A 23,836-nucleotide genomic window follows, 5' to 3' on the forward strand; every position below is an offset into this window, starting at 1 on the left:
GGTAAGTCGAACACATGCACTGTGCAGTTGCATGCGAAGATTGTATCTTTGTAAATCATGTGCTCATGGACACTTTTTCAAGGCATAAGTGGAACCTACATTCAGAAAGTACCCCCACACACTACTTGTTCATTTCTTATACTTATTTCACTTTTTTATTTAAAAACTGCTAGCAGGCGCTTTATAGCAGTAGAAAGCAATGAATCTTTGATTAACAGTATACGTATTTCAAACTCGTCAGCTCTTTCTGATGTGCAGTACCTGACTATTTGAAGTATTGACATCAGTCTGTCTTTATTTCATCTTAAGAAGAAAATGCATTAAACCGTGTAATTTGACAAATACATTTCATTCATAGAGTCGTTCTTCATTTCGATTGGACACGGCTTGAACTTCATTGAGCGAGTTCAAATTCTGTATTTTGTAATTGCACGAATCAGCCAACACGTGCATCACTCTGTTAAGTGGAGCTTTTTCAAGGCTACAAAATTAAATTAGATACTAATAGCGTTTTTGCAATTTGACAGATCAACTCCCCTAACATTGATCCATAGCCCAGAAATAGATCGTTACAAAAGCTTCATTTTTATTCCGTTTTGTGCAATGAATGTGGCAACTTCTAACTATGCTACTTTGAGTTTCTGTTTATCTGCAGCTGTGCTGCGCCCCCTTCTGGTGCATCTCTCTGAGCAGCACACTTTTGTTGATTTTTGCAAGGTGATAGCTCAAGTTTCCATCGAAAGCCCAGGATGTGATATGTTTAGGTAACATTTCATTTGCCAAACATTAAGCGGTGGCCTTGCTTCTTGAAGAGGGCTGTGCAGCCAGACAAGCATTGATTGTTCGGCTGAGTTCATAATGAATTGCATGTATTCGGTTAGTGGCCTTTACACAGGATCTGTGAGTGAAGTGGGGTTTATGATACCACTGGGGACTTCAATCCTCCACGGCTAATTTAGCTCTGCCATCTGGCAGATGCAATATGTCATCCTTGTGACAGTCCATTTTAAGCACTGCTCATGGCTTCCCTAGGTAAATCAGAAGGCCTCATGTTAGGGTTGAATCTTCAAAATCTCATGTACTCTGTGCTGTTTTGGGATCCCTGAGATGCCAAATGTGCAAGGAAAAGTCTGCAGGCTGCGTTTTTCTTTCTGTCCAGGCAGTGGTTTGGGGGCCAGAGTGCCAGTAGGGGGACAGTGCGCTCTATGAATGTTTTACATATATAAATAAACATTAAACGTCTAGGTTCCCTTCAGTTTAACCACTTTAAAACATAGGCTGCTCTCCTAAGATCTGAGAATGCCTGGTTACTTATTTCTCTTAATGCCCAGTGATATTATTCTAGTTAATGTTCACTTGTGATTTTGCAACTTATTCTATAACTTTTACATCACATATGTTTGCCGTTGTTTTGTTTTGCTGAATTTTATCGGTTTGACTGTTTGCTAACAATGACTTTCGACTTTGTGGGCATGCTATTTAATTATTAAATGCAATATTTAACAAAATTAAAATGACATATGAGAACGTGACTAAAGCTTTTTTTTTTCCCCAATAAAAGCTCGATTCTGGAGTTCCACTGCCTAGCCCCATGGACTTACAGTTTAAAATTCTTGTCAAAAACAAGAAGAAATCACATAAGTCTTCAGAAGGGAGTTCAAAGAAAAAGCTGTGCGAGCAGGCATCCAACACCTGCAGTGACTCGTCGAGTGTGTTTGAGCCCTCCTCTCCAGGAGCAGGTGAGCAGTATCTACATTTGGCCCTTTTTTACACTCAGCATTGACTCATTTAAAGACCTATGAGGCCTAGAGATCTTTTGGGCGATCACGGGAGTCTGTCACGGCAGCCATTTTGTTTATGTTCTTGTTTTGAGTTGACAGCTCCACAAAGTAAGAGCCAGACCTCTAGCAGTAACCAGAATAACTGTAAATATCTATATATATATTTCCTTTCCACAGGAATGTCAGCAATGGGCTTGTCGTTGTTTATTAAAGTGTTTATATGGAATCCAGTGAGTCTTTCATGAATGCTTACATTAAATGAGTTCGCGGGGCTTCTTTCTATATAACAACAGACCACCTGCCCAAACCCTGGCAGAATTTATATTAAGGCAAAAACCAAAGACTGATTTGCATATGGCTGGGTTCAAACTGGAACGGCATGGTGAGCAAAAAAACGATGGATTTAGGCCCAGATCTCTGTACTGGGGTGAATGTATGACATTGTTCTGCATTCTGCCCATCAATTGTTGTTTTTGCATTTGTCACCCCGAGTGGGAAGAGTATGCCCAGACGTGGGTCCCGTGCTCTCCATGCCACTGGAATCAAGCTATCCTGGCTGAAGAGGTGTGAAACCCCGAAACCGGTCCTAGGATGCTTGTTTCCAGTCCAGGGAGGACCTGGCTTGGCAGTTCGGGCTGGACTGTACCCATGAGGCACAGGGTCAAGACTGATTTGCATATGGCTGGGTTCGAACTGGAACGGCATGGTGAGCAAAAAAATGATGGATTTAGGCCCAGATCTCTGTACTGGGGTGAATGTATGACATTGTTCTGCATTCAGTCCATCAATTGTTGTTTTTGCATTTGTCACCCCGAGTGGGAAGGGTATGCCCAGACGTGGGTCCCATGCTCTCCATGCCACTGGAATCAAGCTATCCTGGCTGAAGAGGGGTGAAACCCCGAAACCGGTCCTAGGATGCTTGTTTCCAGTCCAGGGAGGACCTGGCTTGGCAGTTCGGGCTGGACTGTACCCATGAGGCACAGGGTCAAGACTGATTTGCATATGGCTGGGTTCGAACTGGAACGGCATGGTGAGCAAAAAAACGATGGATTTAGGCCCAGATCTCTGTACTGGGGTGAATGTATGACATTGTTCTGCATTCAGTCCATCAATTGTTGTTTTTGCATTTGTCACCCCGAGTGGGAAGGGTATGCCCAGACGTGGGTCCCGTGCTCTCCATGCCACTGGAATCAAGCTATCCTGGCTGAAGAGGGGTGAAACCCTGAAACCGGTCCTAGGATGCTTGTTTCCAGTCCAGGGAGGACCTGGCTTGGCAGTTCGGGCTGGACTGTACCCATGAGGCACAGGGTCAAGACTGATTTGCATATGGCTGGGTTCAAACTGGAACGGCATGGTGAGCAAAAAAACGATGGATTTAGGCCCAGATCTCTGTACTGGGGTGAATGTATGACATTGTTCTGCATTCTGTCCATCAATTGTTGTTTTTGCATTTGTCACCCCGAGTGGGAAGGGTATGCCCAGACGTGGGTCCCGTGCTCTCCATGCCACTGGAATCAAGCTATCCTGGCTGAAGAGGGGTGAAACCCCGAAACCGGTCCTAGGATGCTTGTTTCCAGTCCAGGGAGGACCTGGCTTGGCAGTTCGGGCTGGACTGTACCCATGAGGCACAGGGTCAAGACTGATTTGCATATGGCTGGGTTCAAACTGGAACGGCATGGTGAGCAAAAAAACGATGGATTTAGGCCCAGATCTCTGTACTGGGGTGAATGTATGACATTGTTCTGCATTCTGTCCATCAATTGTTGTTTTTGCATTTGTCACTCCGAGTGGGAAGGGTATGCCCAGACGTGGGTCCCGTGCTCTCCATGCCACTGGAATCCAGCTATCCTGGCTGAAGAGGGGTGAAACCCCAAAACCGGTCCTAGGATGCTTGTTTCCAGTCCAGGGAGGACCTGGCTTGGCAGTTCGGGCTGGACTGTACCCATGAGGCACAGGGTCAAGACTGGTTTGCATATGGCTGGGTTCAAACTGGAACGGCATGGTGAGCAAAAAAAGATCGATTTAGGCCCAGATCTCTGTACTGGGGTGAATGTATGACATTGTTCTGCATTCTGTCCATCAATTGTTGTTTTTGCATTTGTCACCCCGAGTGGGAAGGGTATGCCCAGACGTGGGTCCTGTGCTCTCCATGCCACTGGAATCAAGCTATCCTGGCTGAAGAGGGGTGAAACCCTGAAACCGGTCCTAGGATGCTTGTTTCCAGTCCAGGGAGGACCTGGCTTGGCAGTTCGGGCTGGACTGTACCCATGAGGCACAGGGTCAAGACTGATTTGCATATGGCTGGGTTCAAACTGGAACGGCATGGTGAGCAAAAAAACAATGGATTTTGGCCCAGATCTCTGTACTGGGGTGAATGTATGACATTGTTCTGCATTCTGTCCATCAATTGTTGTTTTTGCATTTGTCACCCCGAGTGGGAAGGGTATTCCCAGACGTGGGTCCCGTGCTCTCCATGCCACTGGAATCAAGCTATCCTGGCTGAAGAGGGGTGAAACCCTGAAACCGGTCCTAGGATGCTTGTTTCCAGTCCAGGGAGGACCTGGCTTGGCAGTTCGGGCTGGACTGTACCCATGAGGCACAGGGTCAAGACTGATTTGCATATGGCTGGGCTCAAACTGGAACGGCATGGTGAGCAAAAAAACGATGGATTTAGGCCCAGATCTCTGTACTGGGGTGAATGTATGACATTGTTCTGCATTCTGTCCATCAATTGTTGTTTTTGAGTTTGTCACCCCGAGTGGGAAGGGTATGCCCAGACGTGGGTCCCGTGCTCTCCATGCCACTGGAATCAAGCTATCCTGGCTGAAGAGGGGTGAAACCCTGAAACCGGTCCTAGGATGCTTGTTTCCAGTCCAGGTAGGACCTGGCTTGGCAGTTCGGGCTGGACTGTACCCATGAGGCACAGGGTCAAGACTGATTTGCATACGGCTGGGTTCAAACTGGAACGGCATGGTGAGCAAAAAAACGATAGATTTAGGCCCAGATCTCTGTACTGGGGTGAATGTATGACATTGTTCTGCATTCTGTCCATCAATTGTTGTTTTTGCATTTTTCACCCCGAGTGGGAAGGGTATGCCCAGGCGTGGGTCCCGTGCTCTCCATGCCACTGGAATCAAGCTATCCTGGCTGAAGAGGGGTGAAACCCCGAAACCGGTCCTAGGATGCTTGTTTCCTGTCCAGGGAGGACCTGGCTTGGCAGTTCGGGCTGGACTGTACCCATGAGGCACAGGGTCAAGACTGATTTGCATATGGCTGGGTTCAAACTGGAACGGCATGGTGAGCAAAAAAACGATGGATTTAGGCCCAGATCTCTGTACTGGGGTGAATGTATGACAATGTTCTGCATTCTGTCCATCAATTGTTGTTTTTGCATTTGTCACCCCGATTGGGAAGGGTATGCCCAGACGTGGGTCCCGTGCTCTCAATGCCACTGGAATCAAGCTATCCTGGCTGAAGAGGGGTGTAACCCCGAAACCGGTCCTAGGATGCTTGTTTCCAGTCCAGGGAGGACCTAGCTTGGCAGTTCGGGCTGGACTGTACCCATGAGGCACAGGGTCAAGACTGATTTGCATATGGCTGGGTTCAAACTGGAACGGCATGGTGAGCAAAAAAACAATGGATTTAGGCCCAGATCTCTGTACTGGGGTGAATGTATGACATTGTTCTGCATTCTGTCCATCAATTGTCGTTTTTAGAATTTATAATAAGTCTGCATCTGAATGTGGCAGTTTATTACACCTCATGTATGCACTATTGAACGCCTGTTTATAAGACATAAATACCATTCAATAATCAGAGTTGGTATGAATGTATTTTTGATCACCTCTTTGATCATGCTCCGGTGGGGAGTTTGCCTCAAGTCCTCCCACCAACAAAGCTCTAATCTTGTTGTTTTGTTAATGTTAGTGCTGGGCTTGACACTGTTTTGCGTTCACAGAAACAACCCCTCACCTAGTCCCCTCCCCCAAAGCGAGGTTTTTTTTCAGTGAAAGGGCCCAACATACATTGTGGCCACACTGTTTCGGGTGCTGGACCGGGAGGTGGTGACAGCTCTCCCTAACACATAAAAAAAAAGTCTATGGGGAGATATGGGACTCAGTATATATCTACAAAGTGCTCTGCATTCCTCCATCAGGCTTTCTGCAATGTGGCCTCCACAGCACCTGCCACCACATGAGAATTCCAGGGCCACTGGGAGGGGAGAATGGAGAAGCAACAGTCCATTCGGGGCTACTACCCGGTCCATTCTGCAACTACTCCTCTCTCACCTGCAGCGGGGAATGTGTGACTCTTCATATTCATCCCCCTCAGGGCTCACACAATCCACCAGGTGGTACTCAGTACTCCCGCCAATCATCTTGCACTCCCAGTACAATGGCAGATATACGCAATTAATTTATGTCTTACTTGCCACCATTCTACCCCGAAGCAGATGCAAGGCTGGGTTAGAAAACCAGGCCCTCTCTTAGCCTGTGCACATGCATATGAACAAGTGCCACACACAACCTGTTCAGATCCTTTTGCCAGTGGCAGCTGCCGCAAAACTCAATCTGGGGGGTGCGGAGCAGGGGAGAGTGGAACGGGATGGAGAATTAGGGAAATAATTATAATTTTAAAAAAAGCCTTACCTGTTCCAATGCTGCCGGCCACCTCGGAGCTCCTCTTCTCTCCTGATGGTGGTCCAGCAGTCCCTGGGACACCAGCACAGGCTCTCCACCCAATCCCGGCACTGCTCTTGATGGCATGAGAGCAGCTCGAGGATTGGCCTGAGTGGCTTGGTTTGCCGCTCAGGCAGTGCCTGGGAGCCTTTGCCTATTCTCCAACCTGGCTGTGCAACACAGCTGGGTTGGAGAAACCTAAGCGCGCATGACAGTTTGCCCGGCCAAACTGTCATGCACACTTACAGTGTGCACTACTCTCTGCTGGCTGTGACTACAGCCAAGCCTTGCCTGTCTCCAGAGGGAAACGGGAAACATGAAATGATAAACCCAATTAATTATCATTTTCTTTTTCCAGTTTACCTCAGCTGGCCCTTGGGGGGGGGGGGGGATGATGGTCCTCCGCCTCAGCAGAGGAGTTGCCGATGCCTTTTACCTTTGCTGTACACAGCAGTTTGACGGTATGCGCGGACACTATGTGAAATCCATTTTTAACAATAGCTGGCGGTCGTTAATGCTTTGCTAGGGGTCCTCGCTCACAGTAGAGGTCCAAAAAAGAATGGTCGAAAAGCAAAAATCCAGGGTTTTTTCATGGTTAGAATCTGCTTCATTAAACAGAAATATATGACAAACTCCTACTATCCCAATTGATTATTCACAATGTAGGCATTGTTAATTCTTCATTCCATTTTATAAATAATTGTGGGAAAGAGCAGCAAATGTTGCAGTAATTCAAAGGCAATTCCAGAGAGCCACACAGGTACATAAAAACACGGTTGCTCCCTGCCCCCTATTTGTCCGTTTGATTTAGGGATGTTAACAAACATTTGACAACATGTTATTCTGATGTGTAACACTTCCATATCTGAAAGGTATAGCACGGACATGCTGAGCTCTGTACAGTATTGGCACTTTTAAAATCACATTGACACTATACACAGAGAATGAACAATAAAGCATGCCTCGTGTATATTTAACTTTGCAGTCTACTTTTGAATAGTTCCTGCAGCATACATTTAACAGTTGTACAGATGACTGTTGCATGAAGCATTGACATGTCACTGAGTATTTGCTCAGGCATGCAGACCTGAAAGCCTTCATGAGAAAACAGACAATTTAAGTAAGCATGGGGAAAGTCAGAAAGTGCTAATGCATGAGAACAGACGCATGCACAAATATTGGTTCTGTGCATTAGCACATACATTCCTTCTGCAGAGGATCCCACCACACACCTGTATAATTCAGGCTATAGCGGAGGAGAAGGGATTTGAGCTCAATGCGAACTTATGGGTGTGCAGTATGTGTGTGTGCGGTGTGTAAGTGTGTGTGTGTGTGTGTGGTGTGTATGTGTTTGTGTGTATTTTAGGCATGAATAATGTGAATGTGGGAAATAGCTGACATTTCATAAAAAAGAGTGAGGCGGATTTATCATTGAGTTGTATAGCCCTTGCACCACGCAACAGGGCGCAAGGGCAACACAACTACTAAGCAAGTCTGCCTAGCGTGGCTTGATAAATCTAGAATCGCTGTGTTGCATTTCTCTGCCCCAGGGAGGCGTTCCATGGGTGGAGACTGGGCGTTCTCACGAATCCGCCCATGGATTTTGCCACATTTCCAGATTTACCATTACTGGCAGACAAGGGAATGCTTCAAAATGCTATGCCTGCCCAGGTGAGGCATAACAAGAAGAAATATCTCTGAGGAAAATGCCTCAGTAAATTGTTTTTGTGCATGAAGGGATGGACCACCCCCTCACCCCCCTTTTCTACACCACTGCTAATGAGCACTTTAATGGTGGGAAATGTAGGCATCCAATGGAGGTTGGAGGCTGTTTCAAAATGTGAAGGAGACATTATTGAGGAAGTGTCGGAAGGGGGCTCACTCAATGTAATGGAAGAAGTGCGCTGACCCAAAACAACCCTCTGTAAAATGCTGTTATTTGGTGTGTAAGCGGTCATGCAAATAGGTCTGTAGTCAGACCTTCAAACATTGTGGCGGCACAGAGGGCGCAGATGAGCTACAAACAGAACGTGTTAACGTGATCATAAATAATATTGAAGAAGTAAATGTGCAAGATTCAAAATTGAAATGATGGCCACAAGCATGCCGTTTCCTCAGATGAAACCTCGGGGTTTATTTACAAGCCCCTTGCACCGCCTGTGCGTGACTTTTAACATGGGAAAAGTGACATAGCAGCAGCGCAAGGGGCTTGTAAATAAGCCCAATTCCTCAGTGAATTTTATACATCAATGTATTTGTTGCTCCTATTAACCCGTTGAGTGACGAGCTGACGAGCTAAGCTCGTCATGAGTCACAGTGGAGCTGTGCTCATGACGAACTGAGCTCGTCATAACAGCCGCAGCCCGCCCACGCGCGATTAATTCCCCGCCTGTGCAGGAGAATTAATCAGTGGGCATGGTCGTGAGGGGCTCAGCTCGTCATGAGCACAGCTCCACTGTGAGTCATGACGAGCTGAGCTCGTCACGAGCACAGCAGTGCCGCGGCCCCCTCCCATTCCCCGCACCGCGGGGGAATTACCCCCGCAGGGAAGGGGTTAAAGCTCTGGCATGTACTCCCTTATTGCTCTTCTGTAAGCCACTCAACCACTGGTGCAACCCCCTTGCGCCGCCTGTGCCTTCCTTTTAGAATAGGAAAAAGAGACATACCGATGGTGCAAGTGGCTTGTAAATAAGCTCCTAAGTGTGTACCAACTATTAGATCGACACCAAAGCAACTGCAATCAATCCAGGAACACTTTTTGAATAAAATATAATTGCCCATTGATTTTGGCCATTCTTCAAAAAAATCAATTGTTTGTTATGGATGGAGCTTTCCTAGACTTAAGCGGTCCTTAAGCAAAAATGCCTGTTTAGGGTAACTTATACTTTCACAGTAACTTTAGGTTCATATTATTATAAATCAACATTTCTCTATTTATATTTTTCCTCCCAAAATTGGGATTATAATTCCTAAATGTAACTCCTTCTACCTCAATTCAGGGGGCCTTTAGCTTCAAAACCTTGAACATCATCCCATGATGGATCGTGCGTAAACCTTAGTGAATTGTCACTTTCACAAAAAAAATATCACAGGTGCAAATAAAACACATTTGGTGCAATCCTTGTGTAAACCATGACAGAAACCGGCAACTTCATGTGTTTAGGATTCTTAAACATTCCCTACACTCTGTATACTTTCTTTGAATCAGGTTTCATTACTTAAAGCAGATAAAATGGTGGCGTGAAAATATAAGTGTGAATGTGAAATATTTTAGGATGACATTATGGAAGGGTGATTGATGTGAGTTTCACTTTAAGGACATATTCAATCAGAAAAATCCTGGATCACTCTAGTTCGGCCTGGATGTATAAATACAGCAACACTTGTGTTAGAGCCCTCCCTGCTGGTTGTTTAGTAGTATGACAATCACTGCACAAAAATAATTTGTCTCTCGTGCGCTTTACTCTAAAAAGCAGTAGTGGCTCGTGGAGGGAGTTCGGTGGGGCAGTGAGGCGGGGCGGGGAAATGTAAACACCGGAATATGGATGAACGGAGGTAAGTACACATTTAAATTAATAAAACGAATTCCTTTGCGCGCGCTGCATCGCATTTTGCAGTCTGCATCTACACATTTGACCCCAACCGCCAGCAAACCAACATATAATAACCCCAACATTCCCACCTCCCCTAACACAGCCAGACTGGCTTTATTGGAACGTATTTCAATATGGGAAGTCCTGGTGTGAGCCGACCATACTAGCAGAAAGCCCCCATAAATATATGTACAAAGTAACCCTTGACCCACTCCAATGACCTCTAGTTTGCCTATCTCCCTCAAGCCTCTTCCCTCTACTGCATAACAACTCTCCCCAGGGAGCTCTCCCGTGACAGTGGGTCCAGGTCTTTCATGCAATCAACCAAGTTCAACCATGCTTGTGCCACATCAAGGGATCCACATCCACGTTTTGCCTCTTTGAACAACACACCATTCTCAAAGCCTTCCAGTTTGACCATTTCTCTATGCCAGGTTTCTACTCTGGGTCCCCCAGTGGCCTTCTAGTTCTACTTGATCTCCCATTTTGCCAGGACCATTGCCAAGTCAATGAACCTCTTTGTAACCCTACACTTGGCTGGGCGCGGGAACCAACCCAATAACCACGGACCTGAGGAGCAGAGAACATTACACTTGGTAGCCCCACCCACATGATACATTTCATCTCCAATTTCCGCACACCTATAGTATGTGACCTTAACGGTGCGGTAGAACCTGATATGCTCTGTAAAGGATGTGGAAGTTAATAAACTTAAACCGGGCATTCCTGGACACTTTCAGAACTTTTTCCAGATTATTTGACCAGTCTGCCTCAGGGATCAGGACACCCAAATCCTCCTCCCAGTTCTCCCTGAGTCCGGTCAGTGGTCCAATCCCTTCTGCCCTGATCCCCCAATAAAAACATGTAACCACCTTATGGGTGCCTGAGAATGTGCAAATCAGATGAAAGCCCTAATGTGTTGGGGGTTCAACTTCCCCAGTCCCCCAGTGAGTCTTAATCGCTGCTACTATAGCTCTACAAAGCAAAAAGTGGCTCTGTAGGAATTCAAATTCCAGCTGCAATTCCAAAAATGGGATCAACAACCCTGTTCAAAACAAATCCCCCACCCAGGCAACACACTTATGCCGCCAACTCACTCAACCCTTGGCAGCACTACCAGCCGCTGCAATGGTATATCCGGGGGATATGGAAGCCTCATATGAGTTTTCTGCAAGCAGTGCAGCCAGCACTGCTTCATAACGCAAAGCTCAGCGGGGGGGGGGCAGCGGGGCAGCCAATGGGGGGTCAGGAGCACCTCAAACAAGTGCTGGGGCATGGGAATAAATGTGCCTATCTCCCTACCTGGTGTATGACAGCCATCTACCCACTGGGTGGACCACTGCATCTGTCCCTCTAAATGCTAAGCTCCAAAATCCGAGGCTACCTGCCCCCCATCTGTGATTGGACTGGACGTGACAGGATAGCTAGCGCCACTCTACAGCGGCCTGCACCTCATAGGAAAGCAATCATAAGTGACTCCTAGCTCCTGAAAGATGCTAGGTGGTGCCAGTAGCGGCAACACTGTAAAAAAATAAAGCAGTCACTGAAGCACCATCCTTTTGGCAATGCTTATACGACCAGCTACTGAAATCAGTAATGGCTTAAAAAAATCCACATTAGCCTGAAGGGCCTGGAAAGTCGCACCCACATTACCATCCAGGAGATCCCGTGTATAATGGTATATTTCAGGTATCGCAAGCAGGTAGGTTCCCACAGCAATCCCCTCAGGGCCTGGGTTGGCGTTTTCCCCTTACCCATTGGAAACAAACTAGACTTCTGCCAGTTAATAGTAAGGCTTGATCCTGCCACAAAGCGATCCAGTAGTTCAACGGGCTCCACAATCTCCACGGCCACGTCATGTAAAAATAAGAGAATATCATCAGCCTATAAAGCAATGTGATGCAGCCAACCCCGGACCTCCAAGCGCCTATAACGAACCCTGGATCTCACGCTACAGGCCAAAGACTCGACCACAAGTGTAAAGAGCAATGGGTGCAATGGCACCCCTGTCGGGTATCCCGCTCCACCTCATCGCACTGCCAGTTTTAACTCAGGCCATGGGGCTGGAGTACAGAAGACTAGTCCGGTTCACAAATTCACGGCCCAACCCAAACTTCTCAAACACTCTATCAAGAAACCGCCAGTCCAGACTATCAAAGGCTTTCTTGATGTCAACCGCCATGACCACCGCCTTCTGTTTATCTCATGTTCCATCCCTCATCAATGTCAAAAGCCGTCGGATATTAATCGCCATTTTACAGTGTGGAATTATTCCACTGTGATCCTCGTGTACCAACTGATTCATGTAAGGCAATAATTGTGTATCAAGGACACGTTTCAGAATCTTATAATCCACATGAAGCATAGATAAAGGTCTATAGGCCCTCATATCCTGTGGAGGGCAGCCAGATTCCAATAACAGATTCACCAGCGCCTCCCATGGAGATGTTGGTAGGTGGCCGAGAGTGCATGCTGCCTTATAAACCTCCACGAGTTGGGGGGTGAGGACCTTAACATATGCAGCATAAAACTCAACTGTGACCCTATCCATCCCTATCTCCTTTCTGCGAGCCATATTCTTCACCGCAGCCCTGCTCTCCATCAATGAAATGTCCTCTCCCAAAGCTGTAGCCTCCTCCCGAGTGAGCGTCAGGCGGGTGAGAGGTTCCAAAAAAAGCATCAATCTCATGTCCTGACTGACCAGGAGCGCTTGCATTTAGAGACATGTAGTAATCCCTAAAACTATGGTTTATGTCATCCTGCTGATAGAGCCTCTCCCCTTGTTTCAACTCTACCTCCATAATCACTGAGCCTTTCTGGGTATGGTTAGCCAGCGACACCAGTAGGTGTTCCAACTTCTCCCTCTCATCATGTGCCTGAAGCATTTATTACTAGTAGTTGAAACATCGGAACTACTGCATGGTGTGCTAGAGTTTCTCTGCTTGCCAGTAGCTACTGCTGCAAAGCAGGATTCCCTGGCCTCCGTCTGTCTATATATTGCAATCCCACCTGCTATGAGCTTCAACTTCTCATAGCAACGTGTGCCGCACCCCTCCCACCTATGCGATACATCTCCCTCTGATCACCACCTTAAAAGCATCCATATCATGCTGCCGCATCAATACTGTGCCCTCATTAACCTCAAACTACTGCCCATTTGTCCTCCCTATCAAATTCAAGACTAACAGGTTGTCTAGCGCCTCAACCTTTAATTGCCATGCAAGAATGCAGGGGCATGACAACTCCCAATTCAAGCTTTGCAAAAACGGATTGTGATCTCAGAGCATTCTGGCCAGATATTCGACATTTTGCACTGTCGCCTGTACCCCAGGAGAACAGATGAACATATTGAGGCGGACATGCAACTCATCTAGTCTCGAAAAGAAGGGGTAGTCTCTAGTCAACAGATGGGTGTGCCACCCAGAATCAACCAACCGCCACTGGAGCTTCCAGTCTGCAAACATTCAAGATAGCCCAATAACCAGAAAGTCCAGCAGGGGTGGATGTGACCTATCCAATGTGGGATCCATTACACTGTGAAAGTCACCCCTCAGAAGGACAGTATGCACAAGGTAGGGCGCCGGAACCTGGGTCAACTCATCCAGGAAGCCCACCTGGTCCACATTCAGGGCATATATGCTGACCACCAGCAGGTCCCGCCCAACCAATCTACCAGTAAGCACTACATACCTCTATGCCAGGTCGATCAGTTCCCCGGTCTTCTGGAAGGGAACCCCAGGGCGTACGCATATGAAGACCCCCATGCAAATGCCAAGAACGTGGTATGGTAGGTTTGGCTGCGCCAGTGCTTGTGGCGTGAGAATCCCTTAGCAACAGTAAAATGAGCTTTCCTGCAGGAGGGCAATATCAACCTCCCAACACTTGGGATAGGAATACACTTTATAATGTTTAGACATATTGTTAAGCCCCTGGACATTCCAGGACATAAACTTACACTTCAACGAGGCAGTCATAGAAAATCAGACAACAGAGTGAACAACATCTAAGAGGTGGAAGCTCCCTCTCCCCCAGTGACCTACATCTAGGACCAGAACAAAGATGAAGACCAGTAAAAGGGCATGACTTAAACTACAACCCCACATCCAACTCCTCATCCCCAGGACAAGAAGCAGCATCCCCCATCCAAACTAGCAATACAACACCAAACATAGGTGCAATCCACACACGTGAAACACCTGTGGGGTCGTACACCCTCATGGGCGAGTCCTGGTCTCACACCATTTCATCTAGTCAAACTAGGAAGACCCTATGTAGGCCTGAGGGGTCTGGTTCATATACAAACTGGGAAAGCAACATCATCCACAGCAGACGCCCTTTCAGCAACACCCAATGTAACAGGGACCATCACCAGTCACAGAAGATCATCAGCAGTCCAGGGCATCCTCTGTGGCAGAACAGCATCCGAGCCCACGGCGGAGACCGATGCCCCAGCATGCCCCATCGGTGTCCCTGGCTCCTTCGGTGCACCAGAATTGGAGTATGCGACAATAAAATCTGTCCAAAAGTCCTGCTTTTAACTCTGAAGCCGGCTCTCCTAAAACCTTCACATACTTTTGAGCTTTTGCAAGAAATACTCAAGGTCGTGAACAAAAAAGCTTTGCAACTTACCGTCCTAATGATAAGCTTCCTCTGATGTTAAGGCATGGAAGTGTACATTCACTAATTACCCAATTATTTTCTCTAAAAATGTGTCTGAAATACGAGCATTTCTTGTGCGCAACAGATGTCATTTCCCCCTCAAAAACACATTTACAGTGAAACGTGTCATCACGAGACCGATTACGTGGAAACATAGGGTAGAAGAAACATCTTCGCCTTCTGGAAGCAGTGGTAGCATTCGACTTTTATCTGCAAAATGGAGAAGTTAGAAGAAATCGTTACTGCGAAATCAAGTGCTACAGGGTTTCCAACAAATCACATATGCACTGTGTTCACTTTCATGGATAAAATTGGTGATAAAAAGAGGCTGCAATACTTACTGTAAGCATGTGGGAAAGATGCCAGAGTGGTGCCTACCGAACCACATTACCTTTCAGCCTTATTGACTTGCTTACCAACGACCTCAGGGGCATATCAGCAAGGCGAGGCGATAGAATTATCGCCACTTTTGCGGCCGTTTTCGGCCGAAAAGTGGCGATAATTTTATCGCCTAATTAGCAAGGTCACACTAACGCGTGAAAACTTGCGTTAGCATAGGAATTCCTAACGCCCAGCATTGCATCTCTAATAAGATGCAAAGTGGGCGTTCCTGACCTAACATGACAGGAGAAATGTCGCTAAGCTACATTTCTCCTATCATCAAGCTCCACGCTATGAAGCATAGAGGCAAGAAAAGTAGCGATAACCACTGTTATCGCTACTTTCCTTACGCCTGCTTCAGGACTGACTTAGCTATGATATCCTATGGAAGGTGGATATCATGGCTAAGTTTGTGAGTCCCTATCATCAAGCTAACGCCACATTGCGTGAGATTATCGCTGGGTTTCCAGCGATAATCTCACGTTAGGCAGTTAGCGTGAGGATTTTTATTGCTTTTGAGATAAGCGTTGCTAATAGCACGCTATACTCAGCGATAAAAATCCGCGCTAGCCGGCGATAATTATCCTAGCGCTAAGTGCGCTTAGCGGTAATTATCGCCGGTTGTTGCTGGTATGCACCTCAGTCCTTTGTTTTCTCAATTTTGGACCTGCCTTTGTAAGAGCAAAGATTTCAATCCGACTCTGCAAACGGGTAACAGCACAATGTATACCACCCAGGAACTCCTGGTTTTCACAAAGCAATAAGGCGGCAACTCTGTTGCCAAAAAAGGGTCTCTCTCTCAACCACTCTATAATCACGTTGCATTCATCATTAAAGATGGAGGTAAGTTAAAGACAACCCTTTTCACCCAATATGACTGCACAAATGTAATTATGGTTGCATCCCACTCCTTGCTGATGCTCAGCTGACCACGCCAGCATAGCTTCTACAGGATAACATGCAATTATGTTTTACAAATGTTAGTAAAGTGCCCATGTGCTCAGCTAACTAATAGCATGAGCAGAGGGTGAAGCAACCTTTACATCACGGGCATTACACCGCAATACCTTCACAACGCGGTTGTTACAGCGACCGCTTTGTTACCACGCAATGCCATTTCTACGCAAGTCATTACATTGACTTGCAGTAGATGGCGCTTTAATATAAGGAATACTATAGTTTACTATTCCAACACCTTACCTACTGTTGCATAGGCTGGAGTTGGAATAGTAAATGATACATTCCTAACGTTACGGCGTCATCTACTCGAAGTCGATGTAATGACTTGTGTAGTAATGGCATTGCGTGGTAACAACGCGGTCGTTGTAACAACCGTGTTGTGAAGGCACACAATGTAATGACTCGCGTAGTAAAGAGTCATATTCGAGCAGAGGCCTACTGGCTACATTATTAAAACTTTCACCAAGTTATACCTTGCAAATATGTAGCATATAATAATAGTATGCCAGGTAGCCAAATAGTTTTGTCTGTTCAAGAACAATCTCCTAAAATCATGTGTGGTTATTTAGGACCTTCTACTTTTTCAACACAAATGGTAGGTTTTCTGTAAGAGGATTTATGAAACTATAACCATCAGCGTGGTGACTCTTATCAGATATTCTAAAGGAGGCCAGCATTTGGCCTGACAGAACAGTGGTAATATCTCTCAACAAGGAGAGAACCCTCTGGGTCAGGTGAAAAATAGGGGGTGACTGTGCAGGAAAGGGGGATTTGCTACAGTCATCCTCTAGTAATAAGTGCCTTTAAAAACAGTGTCTGGTTTTAATTTCTCTATTCAAATATTGTAGGTGAAGCTGATATAGAAAGTGAAGAAGAAGATGATGACGATGAAGATGACTGTAAAAAATCATTCATGGATGAGGTAAGAGGCTTCAATTTTTTTAGCAGTTATGATATTCTTTGAAATGGTAATGGTGTACGTGACACGGGTGTATGAAAATATATTTTTTCTGCACCTTACTTAAGATACTTTTAAAAGTTTTAAATGTTTAAACTTCGCAAAATGTAAAAAGTAAAGCAAACAAACAAAATTGAGGATGAAAATATTCTGTTAAAGTAGATAAGCAAGAGAAAACAATATGGAAACACTTTTAGCAGTAGAATGTCAAATTGCCTAAAGTGTTGAACTTCGAAACTTTGCCATCCTCTAAAATATAGGTGAGTCCCGTGTGGGTTTTTCAAATCCTTGCTGAGGGAAAAGATTGGGTGTATACCATACAAAGGATTTCTATTGGCTATTTAGTATTTCTTTTCTATCTGCAGTTTTTGGCAATGATGAGATGAACTAACTAGCAGTAGATCACCAAATCTGACTCGCTTTCCTGTACACTACTAAAATATGTTTTCCTTCAGTAGTGGCAAGAGATTCAGGAGAGTTTCAAAGCTCCACGAAATTCGTATTGGCATTTGCAGTTAAAGTCATGTATTGGCATCTTTTGCATAGCGAAGCTCTATTATGATTCTCTTCTTGATTGCTCTACTGTGTGCATTATTTCATCAATGTTTCATAACAATAATGCTTTGATCGAAAATATACACAAACAAAAACAGCGACTAAATATGGTTTTACAGTATTCTTCTTCAGTGCTCTTCTACCACCTAGTGTTTATTTGTAGTATTGCAGTTTCATAATTTTTCAATTTAGGGTTCTCCGACCTCTTTTATTATCCGAGAATTCTTGATCAATGGTTATCATCCTGAACACTAACACATATTATTGTGTTGCAATAGTGTCCACATCAAATAAAGATTGAATAATAGACACCCTCTGCAAGATTACCAGCAATAAAAAAAATGCTTTAATTTGGAATGCCTCTGCATGAGTAATACGTAATAGCCGTAGCTGTCATGCCTGTGGCATAAAGATAATGACAATTTGTAAAAGTTTAGAAAATCAGCTTTAAATATATTTTTGAAACTAAACAATTTTCTCTAAACATCAGCTCATGAGTTCTAAAAATAAAATACCCACATTTTATTTAGTCTTGAATACTCTTTTCATATATTTACTTAATTCAACCAAGCAAAAGCTAGGATGGTATCCAGAGAGGACAACTAAGTAAAGTTAGCTGGACAGCTACAAATAGGTAACTAACTACTCATTGGAGAAGCCTGTTCTGAGAATTTTAGGTTGGAAAAGAGAGTTATGTACTAGGATCTGATTCGAATTTTAATGTATTACTCAAGCAAATAGCATGAAGGAGAGTTTATCATCATAGTATGGTACTGGAAGATGCTTGTACTAATTCAGTACTGGGTGTGAAAAGTGACAAACCAGCAATCAGTAATGTCCATCGCTGATATGCAATCCTACAGGCTGTTGTGGTTTAATTACTTTTTGCTCAGTGTTGGGGTTGTGCCAATACTGAGTCAATAGTTGGAAACATTGATTTCCTTAATGGAGCTATTTATAAATGACTCATTAGTATCCTGCTACCCTTCTGGACAAGTTTAATGCTGGAAGATCTCTGCCAGGGCCGTCAGTAGCTATAGGATGACATATGTAGTCACCATGGCACCTCATGCTGACGGGTATCGCCAGGGCATGCTGCAGGCATTTGCATGGGTTACAGGAACTGTGATGCACTGCGTGTCCACGGGTCTGTGGTCTTGACTGAAGTCAACCCACAAGTTAATGGAAAGGGACAAAGCTTGGCTTGACCTGACCCTAGCCAATATCACCATTGAACTGTTATGTGCTTTTGCAAATCCTCTCTGTTATAGGTTTGTCAAACATGTGACCAACTCTGACCCAGACTTGTATATCTAGCTTGCCAGCAAGTGGTAAATGGCTGATGTAGGTGTTGAGGGCTCATTATATTTCTTCAGAAAAAAAAACTGTTAAAAAAAGGCACTCATACTAGCAGGAGCATTCCATAGCCGGAGCTTCTAATTTTATGTTGAGGGAAAGAAAGAAGGAAGAAAAGAAAAAACGAAGAAAGGCGGAAAGAAAGAAAGAAAGAAAGAAAAAAGGAAAGAGCAAAGAAGGACTAAATAAGAAAGAAAGGAAAGAAGGTAGGAAAGTAAGGATGAAGGAAAAAAGAAACAAAGGAAACATTAAAAAAGAAAGAAGAAAGAAAAGGAAAAAGAAGAAAAAAGTAAGGAAAGAAAAAAGGAAAAAGAAAGAAAGAAAATAAAGATGGAAACAAGGAAGCAAAAAGGAAGGGAAGAAAGAAAGAAAGAAAAAAGGAAAAGAAGAAGGAAAAGGAAAAATATGGAAAGAAAAAAGAAGGAAAGAAAGAAAGAAGAGATGAAAGCAAGAAAGAAGGCAGTAAAGAAGAAAAGCAGGAAAGAAAGAAAAAAGAAAAATAATGAAAGATAGAAGGTAAGAGAAAGAAGACAAGAAAAAAGAACGTAGGAAAGAAAGAAAGGTAGAAGGTAAGACAGGGCTGCAAAGATAGATAAAGCACACACATTAGCTTATATTCAAAGTTCATGTGAGCTAATATGAAGTAGCAACAGCCAGATAAATAAAGGCTACTCCAAAGAAATTTACAATAGCATTAGCAGCAGATGGGATCTGATAAATCTGACAACATTCTTTTGATATGTGTTCTTTCTTGTTTTAACACTTTTTATTATTGAACATTTAAACATTTGTTGGCATACACAGTGATCAAACAGTGCTAAACAACAACAGCACATATAACCTCTGGCCGTAAGTCTTCTCACCTCCGCCCCCCCCCTTTTTCTTGAACCCAGTACATCATAAAGAATGAATGCAGATTTTTCAAACACTCCTTATAGGCTCATTTATTTTGCTGGTGCTTTGCATCAAAGACGAGGATGGATTATGATAGTACTGCAGACACAGATCCAATTATTAAGAGGAATATATGTAAGATCTTACTTTAAAATTAACCTCAGACAGCTATATTATTGGTTAACCTTTTCACAGCTCCCCCCCCCTTCGTGTGTCCTAAGAATGACATAGATATTATCCACTTTCTTTTTCTCCTTAAGCTATCATGCATCCTATTGTCCTTAACAAAACCTCTCCAGATCCTTTCAAACTTTCATTTTATTGATCATTTGGTAAATATTGTTTTTTAGGAAGCTATATGAAATGTTTCTTGGAGCCAGGTCTCTGGCTTTGTGCAGTTATTAGTTCTCCACAGATTCAGAATATAAAGCTTAGCAACTGATACCATCTCCTGTGTTGGTGCCTGATTTCTGGGAACATTGACATGTCGTGCAACAACACCGCCTGGCTCACCAAAGAGCCTTTTATGTCCAGAGTATCCTTCATCACTTCCCAAATCTCTGCATAATATTGTTGTAACATTCCCAGACTATATACCTTGTATTGCTGTCTGATTGGATGTATTTTCAGCATTCTTTCACAGAAAATAGTCATGCCGTTCCTAATCCTTTTGACGTACAGTGTCATTTGTGCAAAATTTTGTAGTACCCAAATTTCACCCGGACTTCTCCTATGTATTTGTCATGCATCAAAAGAAGTTCAAATCAGTCCTCATCAGTGCTCCACATGGAGTCTGAGTGAACTCTAGTCTTTTAAAAGTCTTTCTACACTATTTGAGAAACTACCGTCTGTCAAGATTAAATTAATCCGTGCGACCACACCTTCATGTGCCCCTCACGTTCTCAAATATGTCAAGATCCCATAATCAGGGAGCAAGCTCGATAGGTTGGGGTTTCCAGTAGTTTATTGAGACGAAGAGTTACTCATTGATAGTTTCAGAATTGTGCAATGTATAGCCCAAAATCAGTTAACATTTCTGCAGGCTTTTTCACTTTTTCTCCTGCGATCTATGTGTTGAACGCCCTTGGTTTCAAATTCCAGCCATAATGATTTTGAACCGCTCATTAATACAGTCCTGTTGCCCATAAAAGAGGTCCTACATGAATTCTGCTGTCTACTTTTGGATGAACTGAATGCAGTAGTAAAGTTATTACCACTACTAAATGCCTTTTTTTGGGGGGGGGGGGAGAATCTTTTTATTAAACAATCGTCAGTTTCAATAAAATACAACATCGTCATCCATAACACCTTGTATATATCTTCTGTACCGTACTACTTTAACTTTAAGCAACAATTATACTTGACAATCAGTATGGTACCCGTATGTTCTCAATCCTTCGTGCATCTCTTCCCCTCCCCCCACCCTCTTTTAACTCTCTGTCAGCACCGAGTTGCCCCGTACTAAATGCCTTTTGTGAATACAAAAAATCATAAAGTTAGGACTTTGTCTCAGTTTAGTAGTAGTAAAGTTAGGAGTCCTCACTTTACTACCACAAAATGCCTTCTGTGAATACCAAAAGTAGTAAGTTTGGGCTTTTATCTCTGATTAGTTCTGTGAATCAGCCCCATAATTTCTAGTCTGCCTGATGAAGGTGTACTCCATCGTTAGGGTCAGGAACCATCACTCCCCATGAGTTCTTCCCCCATCTGTGATCCATTGACACCACCTCCACATGGGCCTAGGGGCAGACCCAGATGAAGATGCAGATGTTTCCCATATAGCTTTACCTTCATTTCACAATCTAATATTTATAGCAATGTCTAAAGTGTAGCATCATCTCCACCTGACCCAGAGTCCAAGTTTAACCTATATTTCTGACTTAAACTCAAACAATCAGAGAAAAAAAGCTTTATCTACTGTTAATGTCCCATGATGTGTTGTCCGGGTGCTTTCAAGGGAGATCTTCACCTGGCTCTTGTGGTAGAATGATGGCCTGTTGGTTTGTGCAAATATCCTGAACCCCAACATCTTCCAATTTCCTTATGCCTCTCCAATTCCTCAAATGTTTCTCCTCAGAGGTCCTTCCTATCTGCCTCTGGAGAGAGCTTGCATCATCTGGCTTTTGAGATGTGTCAATGTCCAATCAATCTATTGTGTCTAGAGCCATCTAGCTGACTTGGAATCCACAGTATGCTTTTCACTAGTTATTAACATAATTGCAGACCACAGAAGATTTTCAGCATCTTAAAACTGGGTCGGAGGGTCAGAAACCTCTTTTGTTTCATCATGGTTTTGTGTGAGAAAAGTCTTGAGAGATGTGGATTTTATATTCCCCATACATAGACAAACCACATTGTTTAGCAGCCAAGAGAATCTAACATTTCTGATGGTGGCATATAAAACAGATTATCACCTCTCTTGGAGTGTCTCCCTTGTTTGTGTTTCGTGTTTTGGGCCTTGATCCTATGGACCTTCAGTAGCTCCAAACTCTAGCTTTGTGAGTTCCATGATAAAACGGTGCATAAAAGCCATCATGTTCTCTTTCTCCAGGTTCTCGGGATTCCTAAAAAATGAAGGTTGAACCACTGACCCCTGAACTCTAATAATGGGATCTTCATATGATCTGCAATGGTACTCTTGCCTGTCAGTTGTGTTGTCATTTTCTCCTCAATAGATGCAAATCTGTCTTTGGCTTCAATCAGTCAAGAATTAAAGGCAGATATATCAGCTCTCATTGTAGGGCTTTTAGTGCCCATCTTCTAAGTGTTCTCCTCAACATGACATACGGATGTTCTCAGGGCCATTAACTCTTTCAGGATTTTCTCCAAGGATTCATTCTTTGTGTTGGACCTGACATCTTTGTGGTGGTTTTGCCCCAACTTTTTGCCTTCAACTATCCGGTTTTTGCTGAGTTTTTTTTTGATTACCATAGGACTCTGTGCACGTTACCACTGCTAACCAGTTCTGCTAAAGTACTTGCGCTTGTTCTCTCTCCCTTGAACATGGTGTTAGAAATTGGGGCCTCGTTTACTATATTTTGGCTCACAGCAGTGCCGCAAGCCTTCCTCCTGTGCTGGCGTGCGTCAAAGTAAAGGGGCAGGAATATTCTGTATCTACAAGATATGGCACATTCTTGTCATTTTCCTCTGCGCCGGCACATTAACTAAAGCTGTGCGCCAACGCACACCCTTCGCACCATGGTGCAAGGGTGCCTGTGTGGCAGCGACAATTCTTTATGTGCAGGAAGGGACACCTTCCTGCATACAAACCATGAATAAAGGTGATTTGCTCCTTCTATGTGTGCTGCACAATGTTTCTCACACTTGTTTTAATTTACTAGTAGAGATCAACTGCAGGAGAGCCTAACAGTTCATTGCAATCCTTTGCCACCTTCCTCCTGAGAAGCCTTCGCCTTTAACATTAAGATATATAATTTTCAGTCTTTTAAAGGCACGCTCATTCACCGTCCCCCTGGTTCACAAGCAAGTTTTGCTCAAAATCGCAGTATGTTGCTGGAGGCCAACATACTTCACAAAGATTGCACAGTGGTCGGTGATTTTAACTTTCACCTGGACGTGCTTAATGATCACCTCACCTCACCTCACCTCACTTCACACAATGCCCACCCTAGAGCTCTCCCATTTGGTGTTGTCTCCACTCATTTGGATGGCGTCTTTACTAATAACTTCTTTTAATTTGTAATTTTCTTTACACTCTCTACCATTAGGGTGGTTCAATCATAATGCCATCTTTTTTAAGATTTCCACTAAATCTCTACTCTCCCTGCACCGTCTCACCCCCCACGTGAGCTCTACTCGCACATGGCACAAAATTGATCCTTCTGCTCTTGACAGCCTACTAGCCAGCTCTCGCCCCACTCTTATTCATGATCCTGACAAAGCTGTGACTCAGTACCACCAGTGGTTAGAGCTAGCTGCCTCTTCCTCGGTCCCTCTTAGGCCTGACAAACCTATAAGGAACAAGCCCTCAGCCCCCTGGTTCTCAGAGGACATGCGAAT

At 44.3% G+C, this 23,836-nt stretch overlaps 1 protein-coding gene across 3 annotated transcripts in view; it reads left to right on the plus strand.

Moving 5' to 3' along the window:
• The window catches only part of PLCB1 (phospholipase C beta 1), a 2,173,917-nt gene that overhangs the window by 1,490,227 nt on the left and 659,854 nt on the right, over nucleotides 1-23,836 (plus strand). For all 3 annotated transcript variants that reach the window (XM_085612648.1, XM_085612647.1, XM_085612649.1), the window contains exons 14-15: nucleotides 1,562-1,739; nucleotides 16,902-16,975. In XM_085612648.1, the coding sequence (XP_085468774.1) occupies nucleotides 1,562-1,739; nucleotides 16,902-16,975 (252 nt within the window). The remainder of the gene's footprint in view (nucleotides 1-1,561; nucleotides 1,740-16,901; nucleotides 16,976-23,836) is intronic.

The sequence above is a fragment of the Triturus cristatus genome, chromosome 6, assembly GCF_964204655.1.
Source record: "Triturus cristatus chromosome 6, aTriCri1.1, whole genome shotgun sequence".
Classification (NCBI taxonomy): domain Eukaryota; kingdom Metazoa; phylum Chordata; class Amphibia; order Caudata; family Salamandridae; genus Triturus; species Triturus cristatus.